This window comes from Rhinatrema bivittatum, chromosome 5 (genome assembly GCF_901001135.1).
Source record: "Rhinatrema bivittatum chromosome 5, aRhiBiv1.1, whole genome shotgun sequence".
NCBI lineage: Eukaryota > Metazoa > Chordata > Amphibia > Gymnophiona > Rhinatrematidae > Rhinatrema > Rhinatrema bivittatum.
In genome coordinates, this window is record NC_042619.1 from 206,034,238 (window position 1) to 206,059,307 (window position 25,070).

Here is a 25,070-nt window from a genome sequence, read left to right on the forward strand (position 1 = left end):
ATTATTAATATCAGAAAAACAAACAAAATGCAAACTCTTACGCTTATTGATACTTCTGTGTCGCTCTCTTATCTTCCCCCCCTCCCCCCCGATATTCCGGAAAATAAACTAGTGAGACCAGAAGTGCCGGTCTTAAAAGGCACCTGCCTCTGACATCAGGCACAGCAGCAAGTCCCGTTCAGGAAGAAACTTTCTGTACTCAAGCAGATAAGAGTCTCACCAGTTCAAGCAGGTAATTTTCAAAGAATAAATGTCTCTCCAGCTGCCCTGCTTTCTAACAACGGGCTCAGCACTTAGAGCAAACAAAAGCAGCCCCAGAGCCCCCCCCCCGTCTCTCTGGTTTCTACGGCATTCCTGAGTAGGAGCAAGGGTCTGAAGTCTTCTGAAAGTTTCTCGTCCACCACCTTTGTAATTGTTGACAAACCAGGGCACGGCCTCTACTCTTTTTCTTTTTATAACTGAAATTTTATTAACCGGTAAAATGTGTAACACCAATACAAGAGAGAAAAATAGATGAATGCAATACACAATGGATGATCATGAACGGCAAAATCATCCTAGCATCTCGGGTTACAAGTTTTATCCCTTCCCCTCCCCCCCAATATTGATTGCACAAGAATCCCTACAACCCTTAATCATCCACCCAACCCAACCACGCCCCCCAGCCTATATAACCACAAGGCTTCTGTAGTTCTCCATTGTAGGTATGGGTGCCAAATTTTCTCAAAATTAGCCAATGAATCATTATTCATGGTGATTAATTTCCCCATATAACAAACTATCAGTTCTAGCGAGCATGTCAACCATGGATGGGTCAGTTGGCCTGCGCCACCAATAGGCAATCTCGCAAAGTGCAGCTGTGACCACCTGTTCAACCCCACGTTGGACGTTCTCATTCCTGTGTACGCCAGCAGATGTGGGTAAACATATTCTGGGATCTTTGATACAATAATTGGCCTTTACTCTTCTTATCAAAACCACATGCCAGCGAGGCTTTGATTTCCGGACACTGTATAGATAGGCATAAAGCGCTGCATGGGGGACCCTCTGGCAGGGCAGGGGCAAGGCCACAGGAAAGGAATATACGTTTTATTCCAAACAGATACACAAGCGAAAGAAAAGAATACCAGAGAAAGAAAAAACAATTAATGAAGAAAGAGAATCAAGAAGGGGGCCAACCTGTTGTTCTTAAAGAAAGAATATCCTTTCTGGGTTCCCGGAAATGTCAGCTGTAAGCTAAGATTAACTCCATATTACTCAGCTCTTTAGCAGAATCTCACAACACAAACCTTTTCCCCAGCCCGGGGGCCCCACGGGCCTGTACCTGAAGCCGATGATGGGACATTCCTTGCAGATGTTGCACTTGGCCTGGTGCTTGGCGGTTTCGGCTGCAGCTACCCTGTGCAGGACTGGCAGCCACACCATGGACTGCGGTTCCAGCCTCATCCAGTCCAGGAAGAGCGCCGCTTCAATCTCGGGCTTGTTGTTCGCCTGGAAAGAAAAAGATGTCAGGCCCTAGCAGAATGCAAGCAAGAAAGAGAAGCATCTCGGAACGCAGACAGGTTCAGCCCAGAATTATTCACATTTTTTATCAGTGCTTATCTCGCATAAGTACACAAATATCACCATCTCTCTCTCTGGAGAGAGGAAATAGAGATGGTGGTAAGAAGCCTACAGTAAGGCAAGCTATACAAAGTGGACTGGCCCTGTGAGCCCTCTCTTCTTGGGCTATCAGATGAATTACCCAAAGAAGCGATGGTACAGGGGGGCCCTGCTTCGGATAGGACACATCACACGGACTTCCTGTTTGAGATGACTTCAAAGAGCTGATCTGACTTCCTGACCACACGCTGAGGGGGGGGGGGGGGGGGTGTCGACAGTCAAAAGATTTGCCCGGGATAAATCTGGCCCTGCCAACCTGCTAAATCTGCACAGGTAACGCTGCAAGCCATACAAATTTAGCCAAACAAAAAAAAAAAGGTGCTGTTCAAATGTGCTCCTGGGTTGGGTCCTTCCAATTTAGCTGGTTAGTGCAGACCTAAGGGCTGATACAATAGAAGTGTGTAGATAACAGGCACTCGCAGTGTGCGCCTGTTTTCCTAACAAGCCAATCCACCTCTCCTGGGTGCTTGATGTGATATGTTAATGAGGTGCTGCTCTAAAATGGACCCGCTAGAGATACATTGTGCGTTCCTAGTGCGTCTTTGGCATTGGGTGCCCAGGACACATGGCTTTGTGGGTTAGAAAAACGGACGTTAGGAGTGTCTGTTTTCCTAACCTGACCGCTGTCAAGACTATTTTTTTTCATGATGCTGCTTTCTGTAGTTCCTTCTATTTAGTATTGCAACGATATTAAGTCACAGAAACCACAGAAAAGCAGTATTTTTTCTATTGCGTCGAAGCTCGGGTCATGTCAAGTCTTGATGCCAGCTCCAGGAATGGCATTAATTTTTGCGGGTTAAAAACGTGCTTGTCGGGGGCACGTGATTTTTTTTTGCATCGGGAGTACTAGCAAATGGCCTCATCAACATGGCATTTGCATGTGATGAGCATTATTTGCTATGTGCTGGTTTGGACGTGCGTTTTGGAAACACTAATCCCTTTATTGCATCAGGAGTCATTCTGGCGCTTCCAAAATGCGCGTCCAACCGCACATCAAGCTGCATGCTAGGCTGAGCGCACTATATTGCATCGGCCTGATAGCCGGTTAAGTGCAGCTGAACATCTGCCCGGTGATCTTCACCTATGCTGCGGGCTTTGATTCTCAGCCCTTGAAGGAGTGGTGAACCATTACAGACAGGACCCTTCCATGGGGGAAGGGGGCTTCAGATTCCTAAAAGACCTTAATTTATACCGTTGCAAAAACACAAAAAGAACAAGAACCTTCAGACATTCAACAGTGTGGACAATTTGGCATTTGTTAGTCCGATCAATTAAAAGTTAATTGTAAGTTGTTTTTTTTTTTTTGTTTTGAGGCAAGAGTTTAGTTTTGCTCTAGCCTCTCTCTTAAAGAACAGAAGCTATTTTTCGAGGTTCTGGCAGGCTGAGAGGGGACTGGCACACTGACTTACTCTTTCACAGTCTAAGCGAAAACCAGCCGCTCAGGTTGAAAAAGCACACTGAGTGACGTTCACAGTTTAACACAAAAGAGCCACTGTAACTAATCTCGAAATAAAAAGACTTTTTTTGGACATGAACTCAGAGAAGACCCAACACACAGACATTTTCAGACCGGAAGAGCCTCTGCCCTTTGCTGCTTTTCCATCACTTGACACTTTACTCTCAGATATTTTCTGGATTGAAACAGGAACTCATCCAATCCCAGAGCTTCTAAGAACTGTCTCTAGAGAACAGAAGACATTGATTGATGCTGAACTTCCTGTATTTGAGTTTTTACATTTTATCATTAGTTCTTTAAAAAGAGGTGATCATTGACACCAGGGGCCCTTCTTCATGGCCACGAGTTAGTCTGGTGATCAGGATGCTCAGACATATCTGCATGGAGTTAGTCCATGTTGTATAATTTGGTAGCCCTGACTTTCATTCTGGTCTGTGGTGAAACTCTGATTTTAGGCCCAGCATCTTCAAGTTTCTTTACATAAGAACATAAGAAATTGCCATGCTGGGTCAGACCAAGGGTCCATCAAGCCCAGCATCCTGTTTCCAACAGAGGCCAAAACCAGGCCACAAGAACATGGCAATTACCCAAACACTAAGAAGATCCCATGCCACTGATGCAATTAATAGCAATGGCTATTACCTAAGTAAAATTGATTAATAGTCATTAATGGACTTCTCCTCCAAGAACTTAACCAAACCTTTTTTGAACCCAGCTACACTAACTGCACTAACCACATCCTCTGGCAACGAATTCCAGAGCTTTATTGTGCATTGAGTGAAAAAGAATTTTCTCCGATTAGTCTTAAATGTGCTACTTGCTAACTTCATGGAATGCCCCCTAGTCCTTCTATTACCATACCAATGAAGCTCCCTAGAGCCCAAGAGCCATCCCAGGGCCAGGTCTGTGTGGTGTGTAAAAACTAAGCAGATTCTGAGTTCCAACAGAATTCTATAAAGTCGAGACTCCCTCCTTGCAGCACATTTGTGGACTCCCTAGGTAACGCGCTGTAGCTAATAGGAAAAGGCACGCAGTGCAGGCAGCGCAGACAGAATCCAAATGAGTCACTAATGTCACCAGTGACCCTTTGCCGGCTGGTATAAATTAACAGTAAAAAATAAAAAGTGTCACTGACAAAACTGCTCATGGTTTATTCAAAACATCCATTTTAATTCTGAAGCAGATAATCAATGTTAATTGGTGACTGTCATAACAGCAAGACTGTCTCAGCTTGCTCATATATTTAGCCTGCAGCCAGGAAAGCCAGGGCTCGGGGAAGGTGGCTGCACGCCAGTGAATTACATTACATGAGGACTTCGGCTGGGCAGGGTCAGTCCCTGAGCTGCCCACCATACTGGTTGAGGATCTGTCAGGAGGGCCAAAGGCTGCAAAGCCAGGCAAGCCACTGTTTGATGAACTTCAGAGTGTCAGCAGGAGAAGCAGAGACTTCTCTTCTGCAAAACGCTATGGAGTCCCTCTGCTTCTGAGCATCTGTGGTAACTCGTTCTCCCCGCAGCTGCAGAGAAAGCTGTAACCTCAAAGCATCTTCCCGTACTACTACTACGGTAGCCAGCAGCCACTTTCTATTGTTACACTATCATTAATTAAATGTTTCTAAGCCATGTCACAAATAAACGACCTCTCTCTAACAGCATCTGATTAGTCACAAATGACAACACACACGCACCCAATGAACACATCAAATCCCATTCTAAGCAAGGTAACTGGTGCCCTCTGGAGATTTCAGGGACTACAAGGGAAGAGCACACAAAATTTCACGTGCGATTGGAGATTAGCTGCGCAGTATTGTATTTATGTGCATTTCTGAGGGACTGGATGGTGCGTCTGCAGGCACTGGGAGCAGCTCTGTCACCAGTTAAGTAACACAGAAGGTCCTGTGGCATGGCCCTTCATACTGATGAGCCCCTTCTTAAATTATTAAGACAATCAAAGGAGGGAGCAGCAGACCTGGCGGGCAGGTTGCTCATTTTTATGATGAAAACTTCACAGCTTCTCTTTCCCATTCAACACAATTTGTATCTATTTATTTTAGATTTCTTATATTCCCAATTCCATTAAATATGTTCAATGCGGATAACAATTAGCACATAGACAATCATATTCACAAACAATACAAAATCCCACAGCATATAAAATCAAATTAAAATCATACATTTCAGCTTTTTCTAAAAATCTTCAGGTTTTGTTCTTAGCAAACGTTGCTCAATATTGTAGGGGCCACACAAGAAAAAGCATGAGCCCTCGAGAATATGGAGATGGGATAATTAAAAGATGTTTAATGACCGCAGAGCTCTTTTTGGACCATAGGAAATTAATTTATTTGCTAATATGTATGGAACATCCAAGTGTAAAACTTATGTAGCTGGAGAGAATCCAGCTGTGTTTGGCATTGGAGGGTTTCCTCCCTGTGGGAATCCAGCTGTGCCTGAAGCTGGACAGTTCCCTCCCTGCGGGAATCCAGCTGTGCTTGAGGTTGGAGAGTTCCCTCCCTGCGGGAATCCAGCTGTGCTTGAGATTGGACAGCTCCTTCCCTGCGGGAATCCAGCCTGGTTTGAAGCTGCCAGGCACAAAGGTGCAAGTGAAAGGAACAGACGTTTTGGTGGGGATGGTAGGAAGGGGAGAAATGGGAAGAACTCACTAACTCCACAGATGAAACCTATATAAACTACTCTGGCCATGGCAAGGAAGGAAAAGCTCACTGCTGAGCAGGAGAGATGTGCAAAATCCCATCATAAATGACTTGCCAGAGGAGATACTCACGCAAGAGTCTACAAGGAACAATGAGGTGCCAGAGGCATGTGCCAGGATTTCTAGCAACTGTATGTTAGAGCTCCTCTGTTCTTTCAGGCTTTGCTTTGCAGTGCAATGCCACACTCTTCAGAGACAACTGACAGGTCTCCATATTTTCAGGGTCTCTGCAGATCTGAACAGCAGCCACATTCATCGCTCAGAGTTTTCTAACTGATGAGAAATCACACTACTTACCTGATTATTTCCTTTTCTTTAGGACAGACAGGATGAATCCAGAACAAGTGGATTATACACCTCTACCAGCAGATGGAAATTGAGCAAACTGACGTTACAATATATATACATCCCTGCAGTGACATCAGCCTGCCAGTATTTTCTTCAAAAGCAACTGTGGACAGACTAGCAAAAAAACTTGATTAAAAACAGATAACCATTGCAATACTCAGCCAACAGGCAACATTGCACTCAGAAAAGAGTGTAATAACACTAGTCTAGGGACCTAAGTAACACTTACCAATAATCACTGTAACATGAAGGCACACAAGAAGATCATTATGCAATAATTTGGCAGCCAAGGGTGGGAAGCTGGATTCATCTGACTGTCCTAAAGAAAAGGAAATGATCAGATAAGTAGTAATTTCTCATTTCTTAGCGTCTAGTCAGATGAATCCAGAACAAGTGGGATGTAAACAAGCTATTCCCGAATAGGGTGGGAGGCTGCCCGCGGTCCAGTCAAAACCACACTAGTACCGTCGTAAAGGACAAACAGGCGATCCAACTTCCGCAAAGGCTCAGTAACTTCCAGATACCTGACAATATGCCTCTGACATCCAAGGGTCACAACAGATGATATTCCTCTACATCTCTCTCTCTGTCCAGAGACAGCAGAGAGATGGACTGATTCAAGTGAAACTCAATGACCACCGTCGGTAAACGGAAGGAACAGTACGCAGCTGTACCGCCCCTGGAGGAGTCACCTGGAGAAATGGCTCCCAGCAAGACAAGGCCTGCAGTTTGGAAACCCTACGCGCAAAACAAATTGCCACAAGGAAAACCATTCTCAAGGTCAGCAACTGCAAGGACAGAGTACGTAGCGGTCTAAACATAGGGCCTGCCAAAAAAAATGCAAAATCAAATTAAGACTTCATAGGGGCACCAGAAACCGTAAAGGAGGATGAAGATGTTTCACTCCTTTCAGAAAACAAGCTTCTGTAGAGGTGAAAGTGTTGGGAGCCCCTAGATCGACCCGTCATAGGTGAGGGACACTGTAACTGCTTTCTCTTATCTTCTGGTAGCCGAAGAACTGGAGATTTACCCCATTTACTGGCCAGCTTTTCCAATTCGCTTCCGAAAAGGAGTGATCCTTTAAAGGGCATATTTGTAAGATTTGCCTTGGAGGTTGCATCTGCTGACCAATTCCGCAGCCATAGCTGTCTTCTCGCTGCCACCACTGAGGCCACTCCTCAGGCAGAAGTACGGACCAGATCCGAGCCTGTGTCAGCTAAAAAGGCAGCGGTGGGTTCCATAACCGCTCTGGAATTCACCTGCAAATCATCCACCTCCTGAAAGAGGAGTAGATACCAGGGCACAACAAGAAGCAATCTGAAAGGTCATCGCTACTGTGTCAAAGGCCTATTTAAGGATGGACTCCATCCGCCTATCGTGTGCATCCTTTAAGGCCGCTTCTCCCTCCACTGGGATAGTTGTTTGCTTATAGATGGCACAGAAAAGCACATCCACTTTAGGGAAATGCAAACACTCTCTGCCGGATCCCGTGGGTAGAGAGCTTCTAATACTCATCCCCCTTTAAAACTTGCTTCCACGGCATCCCATTCCAGGTCAATCAACTCCCGGGTGACTTCCAGTACTGGAAAGTAGCAAGAGGCTTTCCTTAGGAAAATCAGAATGGGATTAATAAGCAGTAGTAGCTTGTGATATATCTAATGTTTGGGTACTTGCCAGGAACTTGTGACTTGGATTGGCCACTGTTAGAAACAGGATACTGGGCTTGATGGACCCTTGGTCTGACCCAGTATGGCACATCTTATGGTCTTATGTTATTCTTCTTTGGTTCCGTCACAGAGTCTACCCCAGGAACTCCCAGCATCTTTGGGGTCTGGGAAACCTGGGCCGCAATTCGTCTCTATGGAAAAACCGTAACATGGTTCGATACAGTTCTAAACAAGGGGGATTTCCACATCTTCCAGGGAGTCTGTATCCTTCTCTTCATCCGTGCCATTCGGGTCCCTACCAGGGATGCCCTTGGTGAGGTGAGGCATGCCTCGAGGTTTGCCGATAGGCTGGGAGAGGGAGGGCTTAATGGCTAAGGTTCCATTCGGACAGGGGCAAGTGAGGTAGCAGACTGTGCCTGTTTGAAGGCTTGAAGGCCCTAGAAAAATTCAACCCAAGAGAAGGTAACCGGGGCAATGCCTAGCCCAGGAGTTACTGGGGTAGGTGCCAGTGAATATTTCTCTCCCATGGATGACCCAGTTCCGGGGGTACTCAGATCCAGGGTAAGATCCAGTTAAGGCTGTGGCTAATCCATCCTCTGAATGGGAAGAGCCGTGCTTAGCAAAGTCCGGGGAGGCCAACTCTCCCTGGGCTTCTTCACAGTGCCGACATAAATTGGAATCCAGGACAGACTGTGAAGCCCTGATGTGACAAGCAGCGCAGAGAGAAAGGCGCTTATGTTTCTTGGCTGCCTGAACCATTGGTGGCAGTAACTCTGTTCTGTTGGCTTGCGCTTAAAATTTTATGCGCACCGATTTCGGGCGCCTAGGCTGGACGTGGCGAAGCGCACGCTCAGCCCGTGTGCCTGGCTTTATTTGTATTCTGCACCTAGTAAATTGTGTGCATATGTATGCATGCAACGTTGTGTGCACGGTGTGCAGAGCCGACATGCACTGCACGTACCAATACTCTATGGAGGGCAATACAGCACGCACAAAGACACGCACAAGATGGTGCCGTGGCGGCCTACCACGTGGCATGCCTACCAAGCCTAAAGTGGGGCCTAGCCTACCAGAAGGCCGTTCAACCTGCTCGGAAGCGCCCTTCCCCTTATCCCAACGGGATCAGGAAGGATGACGGTACAGTGCATCGAGCAAGGAGAACAGAATAAGTCTTACTGATATCCCGCCAAATGTCTCTGAGAAGGGAGGTAAATCCTCTACTTTTTTTTTTTTTAAACTTACCTGGGCTCAGCGCTTACCGGCTGAGTACAGAGACAGTCTCCAGCTGTGGGGGGAGAGGGCTTTGGCTGTCACCGCCACGTGCGGTTTCCTGTACCTGCTGCCTTTCAGCTGCTAAAGCAGCAAAGTCCATGCCGGGAACTGGCTATCGGACCAAGGCACAGCTTTGAGGGATCTCGGAAATCATCTCAGGAATTCTCAACTGGGGGAGGGACCTTTAGATATTACCGCAGGAGAGCGGGGCTCAATTTATTTTCTCCCATTTAAAGGTAGAATTTATCCTAATTTAAAAGGTAGAATTTATCCCATTTAAAGGTAGAATTTATACTAATCCCGCACTCTCAATTGACTCTGCTATCTAGATTCCTCATGCACAGCCCTGCGCAAGGAACCTGGGGGTCCTAATCGACCAACAACTGAACTTCAAAAAACATATCAGTGCCATACTCAAAGAGGGTTTCTTCAAACTTAAAGTCTTAAAAACCTGAAACCTCTCCTTCACGCTAGTGACTTCCGCACTGTCGTCCAGGCTACACTGGCATCCAAGATGGATTACTGTAACTCCCTCTTTCTTGGCCTACTCTACTCCTCCTTAAAGCCCCTCCAAATGCTACAGAACACTGTAGCCAGAACCCTCTCCAACGCTCACAAATACAACCATATTTCCCCTATACTGGTGGACCTACACTGGCTCCCTATTCCCTCCCGCATCCTCTTTAAATCCCTGACCATTAAACATAAAGCCTTATATTCCCATCACTTCAACTGGCTGGCAGATCCCCTCCAATTTACCTGCTCGAATTGACCGACAAGGACCACCACCAAAGGGTCCCTCCATGTGCCATCCCTAAAGAAAGCACACCTCACAGCTACAAGAGATCGGGCGCTCTCCATTGCTAGACCTATGCACTGGAACTCACTCCCAACCCACCTCAGACTTGAACCTTGCATCACCAAATTCAGAGCCCAGCTCAAAACCTGGCTATTCAAACAAGCCTTTCCCCAACACCCTTGATGAATATTGAATTGTGATGGATCATGACCTGAATTTGACTATGACCTTGTTCTTATGACATTATAGTTCACTTGTTCCTATGCTTCTCTGCTCTCCTTATGGTTTTTTGTACCCCTTACCCTTCCCCTGTTACTTGTAATTTCCGTTGCTTTTGTTCCATGTAAACCGAGGTGATGTTTCAACTAACATCGGTATAGAAGACTTTTAAATAAATAAATAAATAAATAAATCCTTCCAAAAATAACAGCAATCCCCATAGCGAGAGGTATGTTCACCATCTGCTGGAGACTGAGATACTGAAGGATTGAGGTCACTGCAGGGGTGTATGTACAGTGACATCAGCTTTGAAATCTGACTCCGTTTCCATCTGCTGGCAGGGGAGCATAACCCATTGGTCCTGAGTCCATCTGGCTACACGCTAGGAAAGCACAGATTATAAGGCCCGACTGAGTACTAAAAAAAAACTAGGTGCACAACCTGGATGCACAGCTAGAAGCACACGCCGAATCAACAATCCTATAGAGGGCAGCATGAGAAAACGTGCAAAATGCCATTGCGGCCTACCATGTGGTGCGCAGTGAAAAAGCCTCTGAGCGGCTGCCTACCAGGCTGCCCATGCCCCTCAACCTCCCATGGAGCTGGACGAACGTTGGAATGGTGTGCCGAGCACGGAGACTGGGGAAAGGAGGAGAGCAGGGCAAATTTATTTTCTTAATTCTCCTTTCTCAAAATGAAGCAATCCCCAGTAGAGACATGCATGTCCACCATCTGCTGGAAATGAATACTGGCAGGCTGATGTCACTGCAGGGGTATATATACTGTGAAGTCAGTTTGCTCCATCTCCTGGTAGAGGTGCATAACACATTTGTTCTGGATTCATCTGACTGGACGCTAAGAAATTCTTCTCGACAGCAGGAAGCTGCTCTTGCAGATCTTTCATGTTAAGGCTTTTGATTTACTAGAATGCGCAGTCTGCCTCCTGGAATGCTCTGCCACCAACACAGATGAGAAACTCCAGTACGCACCCCTGCTGGACTCCCGTGTTCCTTTTCCTGATTTCATTGCCCTTGGCACTGTTGCCGGCAGAACCGTTTTGGATCAGGCAAAACCATGTGGAACGTTCCTGGTGCCTCTTATTGTTTAGGGTCATCATCATGCGCAGAGCTAACAATGAGGACAGCAAGATGAGTAACAGTAAGTGACCTTACTGCTTCTCAGAAAGTGCCCCTGAATCTCACATTAGCAGGAATTTAACAATTAAATGGTTTTAGTTGCCTTACAAGACAATACATGGAAAGGTCCCCCCCCACGGCCTACAGTGGAACATGCCATCTGCCCCGCCACCATACACACTGACCTGGCATGTGTAAGAAGATAATTTTAGGAAGCTTAGCTAGATTCCCAGAAAATTTTGTGATGGATCAGAACTGGCTCTAATGATTGATGATTATTGCATAGAAGTTGAGTACAGGGATTGATTGCATAAAGGCATGACACTATCACGTCGTTTCTGGAACTTCCTGGCAACAGGAGAGCTGGGATGGCCCTGGGGAACATCTGGTGTGATCAAATACCAAAGACTAGTACCAATACAAATGAGCTGATAATAAGTTAAGACATTTGGTGTCTCTTAACAAATGAGGCGATCAAAGACTACTACTTAAATACCTTCCTAGATAAAGTGCAAATTGAAACACCAAACTTGCAGAGGGATACATATATAAGGAATTGCATTTGCCCATTTCTTTGGATGAACTGAAAGGAACAAAGAGCAAATCAGCTGGTTCTTTTTATGGTCCCCGAGCTCGCAGCCTTCCAGGTTTCCAAGGACACTTTCTTATAGATGGAAGACATAAGGAAAGTGTCCTTATGTCTTTTATAAAGAGAACGGTGAAAATAAGTAAGGTACAGCTGGCATAAAGTACCCAACACAATCTCCGGATACCTACCTGGAAATTATTTTTATCACACTGATAATCGTAAAAACAACTGAAAAGTCTAGAATGAATCACATGTGCTTCACCCATGATTCATGTATCAATAGGTAATATATATCATTATTCAACTAGTTTTTAACATTTCTATGTTACCGAATACTACTGGCACCTTTTTTGTAAAGCACTAACTATACCCTTCTATATGTGCCTTTTTTGTAAATCGTTATGATGGTAAATAACTTAATGATGGTATAGAAAACATTTTAAAATAAATAAAATAAATAATATTCTATCTTTATTTCTGTCTGTTTCCTATTTACTTGTATTGATTTATGTACTTGATATTACTTATATCTACTGATTTATTATCCATATATTTACAACATTTAGTAAACTAAGTTTTGCTTTACCAGATTGTGAGAGGTGTGTTCTATGACATAATATAAAATACGCCCCCATACGGCCAACACGCAGAGCATGCAAATCAGATATGGGATATGCGACGGACTGGAGGCTCCCCTCCCCTCAGGTCTACACAGTAATCTTGGTACTAATAAAATGTTTTCAGCGCACATTTTTTCTGCCAGGATTTTTTTTTTTAAATTCTTGATGCAGTAAGCTAATGATACGCCAATGCATTGAGTGTTAAAAAATGCATAAAAACGATAACATGTGCATTCGGCACAGGTGGAACGCACATTTTAACTAGGGAGGGGGATGGAGCCATCTCTCTCAGGATATCTGGGTGATGGCAGCTGCTGTGCCACTTAGCCAGTAAATATTGATTTATCCATCTATCTGGCAGCAGGAAGCAGCCACTAGATACATAAAGCAGTACTTAAAAGGCTATCTGCCGCAAGTCGCGACTACTTAGCTGGATAAGTATTTAGGTATACAGATAACGTTATAAATACTGACTTATGCAGCTATCTGGCGGATACTTCCCGCTGCCAGACAGATGGATAAATCAGTATTTACAGGGTAAGTGGGCAGAGGCAGCTGCAGCCACTTACCTGAATAAATCAGTACTTATGCAGGTAAGTGCTGGCACTTACCCAGAGAGTTTGTAAAATGGTTTTAGCCTTTTTAAATCTTTTTTTCATTGCACTGGAAACTTAACTCCAGCTCTAACCAGGGGTTAAGTTTCCAGTGCTAAAAAATGGTGCGCTGGCCAGATGCAGTCTCTCTGCATTGGGGGGATAATGCTTAATGCCCTCATTTGCATGGGCAAAGCACTACACCCATTTAGAAATGCTTGTTTTCTGTGCACAAAACTCCTTACTGCATTGGCAGCAAGTTTTGCCCGCAGAAAATGCGTATTGAAGTGTGCGCATACAGGTGCGTTCGGCTGCATTGGCCTGTGTATCCTTAGCTTCAGGGAGGGAGTGGCTGTGCAGTGCTTACAAACTGGAAGCAGCTCCTGACGCTGGGCTCGATGTTGCTGCCCCCGAATGAGGCCACTTCCCCCAGCTGCCGTGGGATCTGGATGGAGTCGTGCAGCAGGAGGCCCACCCTGCGCTGGTCACAGAAGCCCGTCACACTCGCTACCTGCTTGAAAAGGTCTGTGGGGAGGGGAGGGAAAAGGAGAGAAAGCAGTTACTCAGTGCTGGCTGCAGGAAGCCCCCCCCTCGCACAGCGTGTCAGGAACAGCCGTGAGAAAAGATCGTCTGCTGGTATTCTTAGAGAGGGTAATGATACCGAGGTAAAAGGAAACTCTCTGCACTGTGAAGAGCAGGGATGTTCCTCCACAGCGTATGGACTTTTTTTTTTTAAGCCGCCATTAGGGGAGGCGTTTCCAGGGGTGTCTCTAGGTCAGGGGAAGATTTCATTTTCAATGCTACACACCTTATTCTCCAGGGTAGAAGCAGGTGCAAAAGTCTGCAGGAGTGCTGTCCATGGGGCAATTTTCAAAGTCAAAGTGCACACAGAAGGGTAGATTTTCAGAGATGCGCGTGGTTCCCGCGTGATTGTTATAAAATACGATACCCACATGCGCGCCCAGTTTTATATCGGGACGCGCATATGTGGGCAAGTTCCGACTCACATGTGCAAGGGGGGAGGGGGGATTTTCTTAAAAAATAAAAATAAAAAAAATCACAGCGACATGATTGAGCCATTACCAGTTCCCTGCCAATCTGCTCCAATTAAGCAGCGGACTGGGAGGGAACTTCCCTATCCCTACTCTTCTTCCCTTTTCCCCTCTTCCCCCCAACCCCTAACCCCCCCCCAACTATTCACATTTTTTTTTGTTTAAAATTTACTTCACCTCCGAAGAGGAAGTAAGTTCTGCACGTATCGGGAGATATGCGCGTGGCCGGACTTTAAAAATTTACCCTACAGTGTGCAGCAATACTTACCGACCTCAACTGTGCTATAGCAGGAGGCCCCCTGTCCCATCCCCAGCTTAGGGGGAACATCAGTAGGCAAAAATTAGAAAAATCCTGTGGCACGTTTGCATAGCTTTGTATATCAATATAAATTTTATGGCACTTTATAAAAAGAAAGTCATTTTCTGACTTCTCTGATGTGTATTTTAATAGTTTTTTTGGGGAAGGGAAGAGGGATTTTAGTAATTAGTGCAAGGAAGGAATGGGGATTGGCAGTGGGACAGAATCTAAGAGGATAGTGGATGGAGGAGAAGTTATACAGGACCAGGGGAAGGAATGGGAGGATCTCTCTCTCTCACTCACCCTCCACACCTGGTGCAGGTATCATCTCTCACACACACAAGCGCATCCCTCGTCTCCCTTCTCCTCCCACCGCCTGGCCCCACATCAATACCCTCTCTCTCTCTCCCCTCCACCCCCATCCCTGGGCACACAGTCAAGCCCTCTCAAATCCTTACATTCCCCACAGCTCCCTCTCCATCATCCCCCCCAACCCCTTACTCCACCCTGCAAGCTGAATCTTCCCTCTCACCCCCTTTTCCTGCCTCTCTCCCAGGTCCAATCTAGGTTGTTTGTGGCACTGATTCAGGCCACATCCTCCTCTTTTGTGACCCAGAGCCTGACTGCTGCATTCAGTCATATAGGTCATGCCATGGAGTTTTAAAGTGGCAACTGTATCCTAGGAGACCCGAAGCCCCGCCCCTCAGCTTCTCCTCCTGCCAAGAGAGGAATGGAAGCACAGATTGAGGTGTTGGGTTTATACCCCGTGTGCGCACACAAACACCCACCCATGCTCGACTGGCCCATCTGACTGCTGTTTCCTGGACCAGGCCCTTTACCTCACCTGCAGTTCCACACCGAGGCCCGGATTCTGCAGCCTTTGCCATGGTCTCAGTATCGCAAGCAGCCAGTGGCCCTGCCTATAGCACTATGTATCTCTAGTAGTGCTACAGAAATGAATGGCACTAGTGGCGGTCTCACTAATCTCATGGTGATGGCAGCAGAGGCTTTCCTACAGGAGGACGCTGGAAGATGCAACCTCACGTGGGATTCTTGCTCTCTGTCAACCACCACAGCAAAGCCATGCACCTCCTGTGCAGCCTGAGAGACAGGGCACACGATGTGGACTTATACTAGAGAGAGATGCACCCTTCTAACTCCACCTACCGATCAGGAACTGACTAGAAGCCCCTCAGAAGAGCACTGGATCAAGATGGCGCTATCCTCCCATCATGCCCTAAAATCCCTTCGCTCCCTCCTTACCAGCCGAATAGTCCTGAGTTTTCAATTCCCAAAACTTTGTGTGTCATATTTTGTTTGATGGAATGTTTCACATTTTGTTTTTAATTTAAATCTACTTTTCCAACTTGGGTGGGGTGAATGAAAATGTGGTTGAGAGAGAGAGAGAGAGAGAGAGAGAGAGTATGTGCGCTCCCTCTTACTGACCTCCCATGGCTCAGTTTCTGCAGGTTAATTCACCCGTGCCTCTAAGGGGGGCTGTTTCAAGTAGCTGCTGTGCAGTCAGCCGAGGGGACGTCTCAGCCCTGACCCATACACACCCCTCTGGGAATGCCTCTTTTTAACCTGCCTACAGGTGCCTGCACTATGCAAGCAGGTGCAAACTTTTGGCCACTCTTCAGAGCAATTTTTAGACAAGACAATATCCCTGGATAAAACCGGTATTCACCTTGTGTAAACAGCTTTGCCCATGGCCTTCCCTCGCTACTGCTATTTAAATTTGCTAGGTGTCGATTAAATAACGAAAATGGATAAAAGTGTCCCCACACCCTCCACATTCAGTGCGATGTCTCACAGGGAAGCGGTCCCCTGCTGTGTGCGTCGCTCAGCACCTTCACCCAACAAACAAACCAGGAAAGGCGTACATCTGTACTTATCCTCCAGGTGTGCTTTACACAGCGAGATGACTCCAGTTTTGAAAGAGAGGACCCGGATCCTTCCTGTTCGACCTCTGCTGTCAAAGAGGAAAAAGAAAACATTGTGTGAATGGAAGTTGGCATTAATGTCATGCGAAAGTCCAGCACTCCCTCCTAATGCCAAACCTTTTAATAGCATGCCATTCTGATTAAAAACTCCAGCCTTCAGCCCTGAAAGTCATTCTTGTGCAGCACTTTATTATAGCTGTCAAATCTTGTTACCACGCCTCCTAACACTGCAGCTTTGCTGGATCCCACGCCTGACCTTTGCTACGCTCGCTCAGATAGGCCAAGGCGGTGCCATGCCAGCTTCTCACAAGGGCGCCAGCTGGAGAGCAGCTGATCCTGCATAGCCCTGAACAGATTTTCTGGCTAGGGGTATCTCCCAGAAGTACCACAGCTGTCATAGGCACCAGACTGCGATAAAGGTGCAACGGGTCTGGAGAGGGAATGGAGATGCCTTCTCTTTATGTGTTATTACTGGGGCCCTGACTCTGTAATCCTCTGGCCGTATTTAAGAACAACCTAAGGCTCTATCATATGTCCTAGGGCAGGACTTTGTCATTTAAGGGAATCTATTCAGCCATTTCACTAATAGGAAACATACACACTCAGCTGGCCTTCCAGCTGCAAACTAGTCTGGGTTCTCACCCTAAAGTGTCACCAACATCTTTCAGCAGTGCTCTGTGGGACTGTTCTTACACGTGTCAGCAGTCAGGTAAAGCTTGTCCATTCCTCTTTTAAACTCAGCTATGCTCGTTGCCTTGACCATGTCCTCTGGCAACAGATTCCACAGCTTGATTGTGCACTAAATAAAAACTATCTAGGATTTGTTCTGAATATGCTGTTTGTTAATTTCATGGAGTGTCCCCTTGTTTTATTATTATTTGAAAAGGGTAAATAACCACCTTTTATTTACCCATTCCACCCCTCTCATGTTTTTATAAACTTCCATCATGTCCCCTCTCAGCCCTAGCCTGCGTAGCCTCTCATCATAGGAGAGATGTTCCATCTCCTTTATCATTTTTGGTGCCCTCCTCTGCACCTATTCTAATTCCACTATGTCTCTCGAGGCGGGATGACCAGAACTGCACACAATACTCAAGGTGCTGTCATAGCATGGCTTGATACAGAGGCAATATGATATTTTCTATTTTCCTTTCCATTCCTTTTTGGATCATTCGTAACATTTTATTTGCTTTTTTTAGCTGCCGCCCCACATATTGTCCACAAGGACTCCAAGATCCTTTTCCCGGGTGATGATTCTTAATACAGAACCCAACATCAAGGCACTACAGTTTGCATTAATTTTCCTTATATACATCGCTTTGCACTTGCTCACATTAAATTTCATTTGCCATTTAGTTACTCAGTCTCCTGGTCTCACAAGGTCCTCTTGCAATTCTCACAATCAGCTGCTGTTTTAACAACTTTGAATAATTTTGTGTCCCTTGCAAAATTAATCACCTCACTCATCATTCCCTTTTCCAGATTATTTATGAATATGTTAAACAGCACAAGCCCCAGTATCGATCTCTGTGGTACTCCACTAATGACTTATGGCTATTGGGAAAACTGATCATATAGTACTACTCTATTTTCTGTCTTTTAACCAATCCACAGTAGTCCTATCCCATGACTTTTTAGTTTCCTGAGGAGACTCTCTCGAGGAACTTTATCAAATGCCTTCTGAAAATACAAATACTCTATATTCACCCTAATCCACGTTTATTTTCACCTTCAAAAAAACAAGTAGATTAATAAAACAAGACTGTTCTTTTCTTTATTCATGTTAGCTCTTTCCCATTAGGGTATGTCTATCCATATGCCCAGCACCACTGGGGAACGTACGTGTCATAGACATTGAGAAGCCAGTTGAGGCACATGTCCACGCATAGCGGAACGTTGACCAAATTGTTGTGCTCTTGCTCCAGCCGGTCATAGATGGTCGTCAGGCAGTTGATGATCTGCAGGATGTCCATCAGTTGGTCATTCTGTTTGAGGTTGTGCTGGTCCAAGGCATCGCAGGCTGCAGAAAGACTGAGCAAATCCACTGCAGGGAAGAGAAAGAAAGAGAGGAAACCTGGTCATGGAAAGGGAAAGGAAAATTGGTTCTTACCAGCTAATTTTTGTTTCTGTAGTACCACGGATCAGTCCAGACTGCTGGGTTATGCCTCCCTTCCAGCAGATAGAGACAGAGAAAAACTTGACGGGCACCCCCCTCTTAGATTGGTGTGCCACCTGTGATCCTTCAGTATAATCATAGCAGAATGAACAAAATTTCAGAACCAATGGCTAGATCAAAAACAGCACAACTCGAACTTCAAAACTATGTACATGTAAGGAGTACTCTTTGATTATCTTTGTTATACTCTGCAGAAAACAGCTGCTAATAAAAAGGAAAAATACCCTGAGTGGACTCTCTAGATTAGAATACCATCCTGAATGGGCGGGCGTCTGGACTGATCCATGGTACTACAGGAAAGAAAATTAGCAGGTAAGAACCAATTTTCCTTTCCCTGTATGTACCCGGATCAGTCCAGACTGCTGGGATGTACTCAAGCTGCCCTACTTGCGGTGGGACTTGGAGAGTCCCACTCGAAGAACACTGCTGCCAAAGCAGTCGACATTCGGGGCTCGGACATCCAAAACGGTAATGCTTAGCAAAAGTGTGTAGACTTCCAAATAGGCGCTCTGCAGATCTCCTGTGGCGAGACCAACTGATTCTCTGCCCTAGATGCCGCCTGATCGAATGAGCTTTCAGACTATCCGGCACTGCACGTCCATGACACATATATGCCTAAGCTATAGCTTCCTTCAACCATCTGGCAATGGTAGCTTTGGATGCCTTATGTCCTTTCTTAGGACTGCTCCATGGGACAAAGATGGTCCGAAACCCTGAAACTGTTAATAACCTCCAAATATCGAAGGAGAACCCGGACATCCAACTTCCGCAAGTCGCGAGCCTGAGGGGACTCATGATCCAAATCCGGAAAAGCCGGCAACTCCACCGACTGATTCAAGTGAAAGGCAGACACAACCTTCAGCAGAAAGGATGGTACCATTCTAAGAGACACCCCCGAATCTGAGAACTGAAGAAAAGGTTCCCTACAGGACAGCGCTTGAATCTCAGATATTCGCCTCGCCTCGCAGATAGTCTCTAGGAAGACAGACTTGAGCGTTAGGTCCTTCAAAGTGGCCCGTTTGAGGGGTTCAAAAGGAAGTCCGCCCAACCCATGGAGAACCAGGTTCAGACTCCAAGAAGAACACACCACTTGAACTGGGGGGTTCAAATGCTTAGCACCTCTCAAAAAATGCGCTACATCAGGATGGGCTGCAAGGGACGCTCAGTCAATCTTTACCCTTAAACAGCCCAGGGCTGCAACCTGGACTCAGAGAACTGTACGCCAACCCTTTTTTCAACCCTTCCTGTAAGAAGGCAAGTATATGAACTATGGTGGTGCGCCGTGGAGAAACTTCCAAACCACTACACCAAGAATCAAAAACCTTCCAGACCCGAACATATGTGAGCAAAGTTGAGGTCTTATGTGCCGCAAAAGGGTGGAAATGACTGCATCAGGATAACCCTTCTTTCTTAACTGCTTTCTTTCATAAGCCAGGCCGCTAGACAAAAGTGAGCCGCCTGGTCGAAAAAGACTGGACCTTGCCGTAGAAGATTTGGAAAATGATTGAGATGAAGCGGGCCATCCACCGCTAAGTTGACCAGGGCTGCAAACCATAGCCTTCGTGGCCATTCCAGAGCTATGAGGATGACCGACCCTGGGTGGGTTTCTATTCTTAAGACCTTGCCCACCAGAGGCCAGGGAGGAAAGACGCAGAGCAGAATGCCGCAGGGCCATGAAAGGACAAGAGCATCCACTCCTTCCGCAACTGAAGAACGAGTCGCCTTCACATTCAGCCGAGTTCCCATCAAATCCAGGTGAGGAACTCCCCACCGAAGAGTTAAGAGCCTCATCGCCTCCTCGGATAGCTCCCACTCTCCGGGGTCTAACCATTGTTGGCTGAGAAAATCCGCGTGAACGTTGTCTATCCTGGCTATGTGCGAGGCCGCCAATTGGGCGAGATTGCTTTCCGCCCAGACCATCAGCTTGTCCACCTCCCAGGCGGCTTTTTGTTCCCCCTTGACAATTGATGAACACCACCATCATCGCATTGCTGGACAAAATCCGTACAGACTGATGGTGCACGAGAGGGAGAAAGCTGCACAGCACCAGGCATACTGCTCTTATTTCTAAGCGATTTATGGACTACTGCGCCTCCTGATGTTTCCATTGACCCTGTGCCGACTGCAATTGGCAAACTGCCCCCCAACTGGAAAGACTAGCATCCATTGTCATGATTACCCACTGGGGCCCCTCCAGGTCCACTCCACGTCCACGTCAGGGACCAACCACCAACTGAGACTGGCTCTGGCGGGGTCCTTGAATGGTAAGGGCACCTGGAATTCTTCTGACTTGGGATCCCAGCAGGAAAGTAACGCTCTCTGCAAAGGCCTCAAATGAGCAAAGGCCCAGGGGACTAACTCAAGAGTAAATGCTATAGAACCAAGCACCTGCAAGTAATCCTATACCTTGGGCACCGGCAGGGCCAACAGACACTGAATTTGTGACATCAGCTTGTCGATCCTCTCCTGCATGAGAAAAACCTTGCCGATACTCATGTCTAACCGGACTCCCAAGAAGTTCAGCACCTGGGATGGGACCAAATGGCTTTTGGAAAAATTGATGACCCACCTGAGAGTGTGAAGACAATGCAAAACTGTGCGAACCGCTATCTTGCAAAGTTCTTCCGACTTCGCTCGAATGAGCCAATCATCCAAGTATGGATGAATCAAGATCCCTTCCTGTCTGAGAGCCGCCACCACCATCACCTTGGTGAAGATGCTGGTAGCGGTCGCCAATCCAAATGGGAGCACCTGGAATTGATAATGCTCACCTAGGTCCATAAACCGCAGAACCTTTGATGATGCTCATGGATCCCTATGTACAGATAAGCCTCCGTCTGATCCAGCGAGGCTAAAAGCTCTCCTGCACGGATGGCCACAATGACTGACTACAGAGTTTCCATCCAAAAGTGGGGAACCCGAAGCGCTCTGTTCACTCTCTTCAGGTCCAATATTGGGCAGAAGGAGAGTTCCTTCTTGGGAACCATGAAATATATTGAGTACCTGTTGGTCCTGCGTTCGGCCAGAGGAACCGAAACAATGGCTTCAAAGTCTTTCAACTGACACAGAGTTTGGCTCACAACTTGTTGCTTTTCCCGGGACACGCAGGGAGATACCAAACACAGGTCTCGCAGCGGGCGAGCAAAATCTAAAGCGTAGCTGTGTTCTATGATGGGTAGAACCCACTGGTCTGAAGTAACCTTGACCCATTCCTCGAAAAACAGGGAGAGTCGACCCCCTATCACCGGAATGGAGAAGTGGGTCGGTGCATCTTCGCTGGGAAGACTTGCTGCCGGAAGGCCCCTGAGGGACTCAGTCGCAGAAAGGTTTACGGCCGCGAAAGGAATAAGCCCAAGTCTGGGATCTCACTGAAGGCTGCCGCTGAGTGAAGGAAGGAATTCTGCCCTGACGAAAAGGCGCTGACCCTGAAATCGAGAACAAGATGAACCGAAGGCTCTAGAAATCCTAAGCTTGTCCTCCAGAAGCTTGTACACTTTATTGTCTCCTAGGGACTTAATGAAATGTTCGAGATTCTCCCAAAAAACCCCAAAAAACAAAAAAACCCCACAAAACTTTCCCTTGAACCGAAGCGCCCCCAACTGAGACTTGGAAGAGACATCAGCCGACCAGTTGCGGAGCCATAGAAGTCTCCTGGCCGAGACTGCGGAGTCTGTGCATGACGAAGTACGGAGATCATACAAGGCATCTGCGCCATACGCTACTGCCACCTCCACACGCTCCGCCTCCGCCGGGGGAAGATGCTGGGCAGTGAGGAGTTGTTGTACCCATCTCAGAGTCGCACTCTGCATCAAACTACTGCAGACCGCTGCTCGGATGCCAAGTGCCAATACCTCAAAAATCCGCTTAAGAAGGACTTCAAGCTTCCTATCTTGGAGGTCCTTAAGCGCAGCTGCTCCTGCCACCAGAATCTTTGTCTATTTAGTGACAGCCAATACAGCCGCATCCACCTTAGGGACTTTGAGAAGCTTCAGCGACTTCTCAGGTAGTGGACAGAGCTTTTCCATAGCTCTTCCTACTCGCAGACTTGCCTCCGGAGTGTCCCACTCCCAGAGCATGAGCTGTAATAGCATCGGGTGGAAAGGAAAAGTTCTAGGCGGGGCCCGAAGACCTAACAGGACGGGATCCACTGTGGAAGGCTCTGAAACAGGTTGCAGAGCCGGAATCCCCAACTCAGCAAGGACATGAGGGATCATGGGATCAAGCTCATTCCTCCGAAACAATCGTAGCACTCGCAGATCATCTCCCTCTACTGGGACAGATTTTTCAGGTTCCTCATCACGTCTGCATGAGGGGAGTCTTGAGATGAAAGGTCCGGCTGCTCAGCTAGTGTAGTCCCAGATGCATCCAAAATCTCTCGAACTGTCCTAATTCTAGTGGTCTCCTGCACATCTACAGGTCTGGGAACCTTTGCTGGCGGGCACTCTATTGACTGAGAGTCAGCCTCTGCTTCCAGATATGCTTTGTGCAGTAAAAGCACAAACTGAGAAAAAAAGAGGGTGCTGTCTCTTTAAGACCCACCCCCAGGGGTAATCTCAAACCACAGGGGGGGGGGGGGAGAGGGAGGCAGGCACAGAGCCCTGAGGTCTCTCAGAGCTTAGATTCGGCAGAGAAAGTTGTGGCGGGAAATCCCCTCCCCCCACAAATTGATCTGCATTGGAGTTAAGAAGATTCAAAGTGGCCACCGTTCCCACACTGATCAGGAACGGAGCAGGCCGAGTTCCCCATGCAGACAGCTTCTTTCCCGCACCACAGGATCGAGCTAGGGACTTCCCTCTGTCACTCCCTCTCGTCCCCGATGAACCCTCTCACCTGGGAAAACAAACATCGGGAGCAGAGGCCATTGCGAGAGAGCCGCGCAGCTGGCTCCTCGCAGGCAGAACACCGCGATCTCCGTGGCATCACTGAAAAAGAGCTGTGACGAGGGAAGCTAAACAAAAGCTCCTCCGGAGACCCGGGAGACCTGCTGATAGCTATGTTTTCTTTTTTTTTTTTTTAAAAGACACCAGAGGAATTAAACGTCTTTGGGTCCCTCTTTTTTTTTTTTTTTTTTTAAACTTCGGTCTCACCAGAGGAATGAACCTTCTCTGGGCTTCAGGGGGAGGGACCAGCCCACCGGTAAATCCCTCCTACTCACCGGTCTGGAAAGAAAAGCTCCGGGAAAGTAGGCTCTCAGGGTCCCCAACCCCAGCCTTGCCTGCCACCAAAGGGGATGGCCCCAACCCCTTGGGAGGACTTGTACTCCTGGTTTGTTGCTTTCTTTTTTTTTTTTTTAAACTGGTTGATCTAGGCAGTGGTAAAACAAAATGTGTAAGTGCCTTCCTCACTGGAGTCTTTTTTTTTTTTAAAGGATCAGGACCACAGGTTCTGCCACCTTCATCTGCTGGAGACTGAGAAATTCTGAAGGATCGCAGGTGGTACACCAGACTAAGAGGGGGTGCCCTTCAAGTTTTGCTCTGTCTCCATCTGCTGGAAGGGAGGCATAACCCAGCAATCTGGACTGATCCGGGTATGTACAGGGAAGGCAGCTTTCATTGCAAGGAATCTGATTGACTGGCACACATGCCATGATCGTCAGGAACTACCCTATCCAAATCCCATTCATACCTTCACTACTTAACAGGACACACTCTCCATCCCATAAGATCTCCTGAGCCCCCCCCCCCCCCCAAAACAAAAACCTCTGGAATCGATTGAAGTGTTGGGCAAAAAAGTGAAAAAAGCCAGCAAGTCCTTCTGCTTGCACACGTCTGAAATGGTGCAATTTTTTTTGCCCAATGACTTAATATTTGCAATTTCTGGAAGGGAAAATATTCTTTAGGAAAGAAGCAGCATGGAATGTCCATCCCGCTCTTAAACGCAGCACGTTGAGGTAAAATGTTTTGTTTTTCCCTTCACAGGGAGTTGGGGGGGGTGGGGGTGTGTGTGTGTCAGACTGGAGTACAATCAGCCCCACCGCACAACCACTTCATACACTACATGAATGCGCTCTCCGTTCCTGGGGATGTAACGAGGAACGCCACAGGCTCATCTGTGTGAATAAACCCTTACCTCCACCTTGCGGAGCAGAAGACCCAAGACATGCTTTCCAGGGAGGAAGGGCCAGATATAAGGTCTTTGTCCAGAGCAGTGTGCAGCTCCAGTCACTGGGTGCTGGCTGGCAGGTCTTCACCACTTCCTCTGGAAGTGGTGAAGACCAAAACTGTGAAGGATTTCAAAGGGGCGTGGGATAAATGCTGTGGATCCATAAAGTCTAGAGGATGTGAATGAAGACAAGCGGCATGGGGGTGGCTTGAGGGAATGTTGGCTACTACCTGGAGATGAATATCCTTATTCAATAATGCGACTCCAACATTGTTCTATGCTTCAACGGCAAGAAGAAATGTGGAAAAAAGGATTTGCAACCACATAAAAGCAGGGGAGTAGCTTGCTTGTTATGGCGGTTACTACCCCAAACCAAAAAAATACCTGATACTTCACTTTCAAGCAAATCCAGCATAGCTCTCTGCTTCA

At 46.9% G+C, this 25,070-nt stretch overlaps 1 protein-coding gene across 8 annotated transcripts in view; it reads right to left on the reverse strand.

The window, feature by feature from the left end:
• DMD (dystrophin) overlaps positions 1-25,070 on the reverse strand; it is a 3,148,630-nt gene that overhangs the window by 85,974 nt on the left and 3,037,586 nt on the right. For all 8 annotated transcript variants that reach the window (XM_029603105.1, XM_029603098.1, XM_029603099.1 and 5 more), the window contains 4 exons: positions 18,206-18,407; positions 16,304-16,389; positions 13,438-13,595; positions 1,325-1,491 (listed from right to left, as the gene is read on the reverse strand). In XM_029603105.1, coding sequence (XP_029458965.1) covers positions 1,325-1,491; positions 13,438-13,595; positions 16,304-16,389; positions 18,206-18,407 — 613 coding nt within the window. The remainder of the gene's footprint in view (positions 1-1,324; positions 1,492-13,437; positions 13,596-16,303; positions 16,390-18,205; positions 18,408-25,070) is intronic.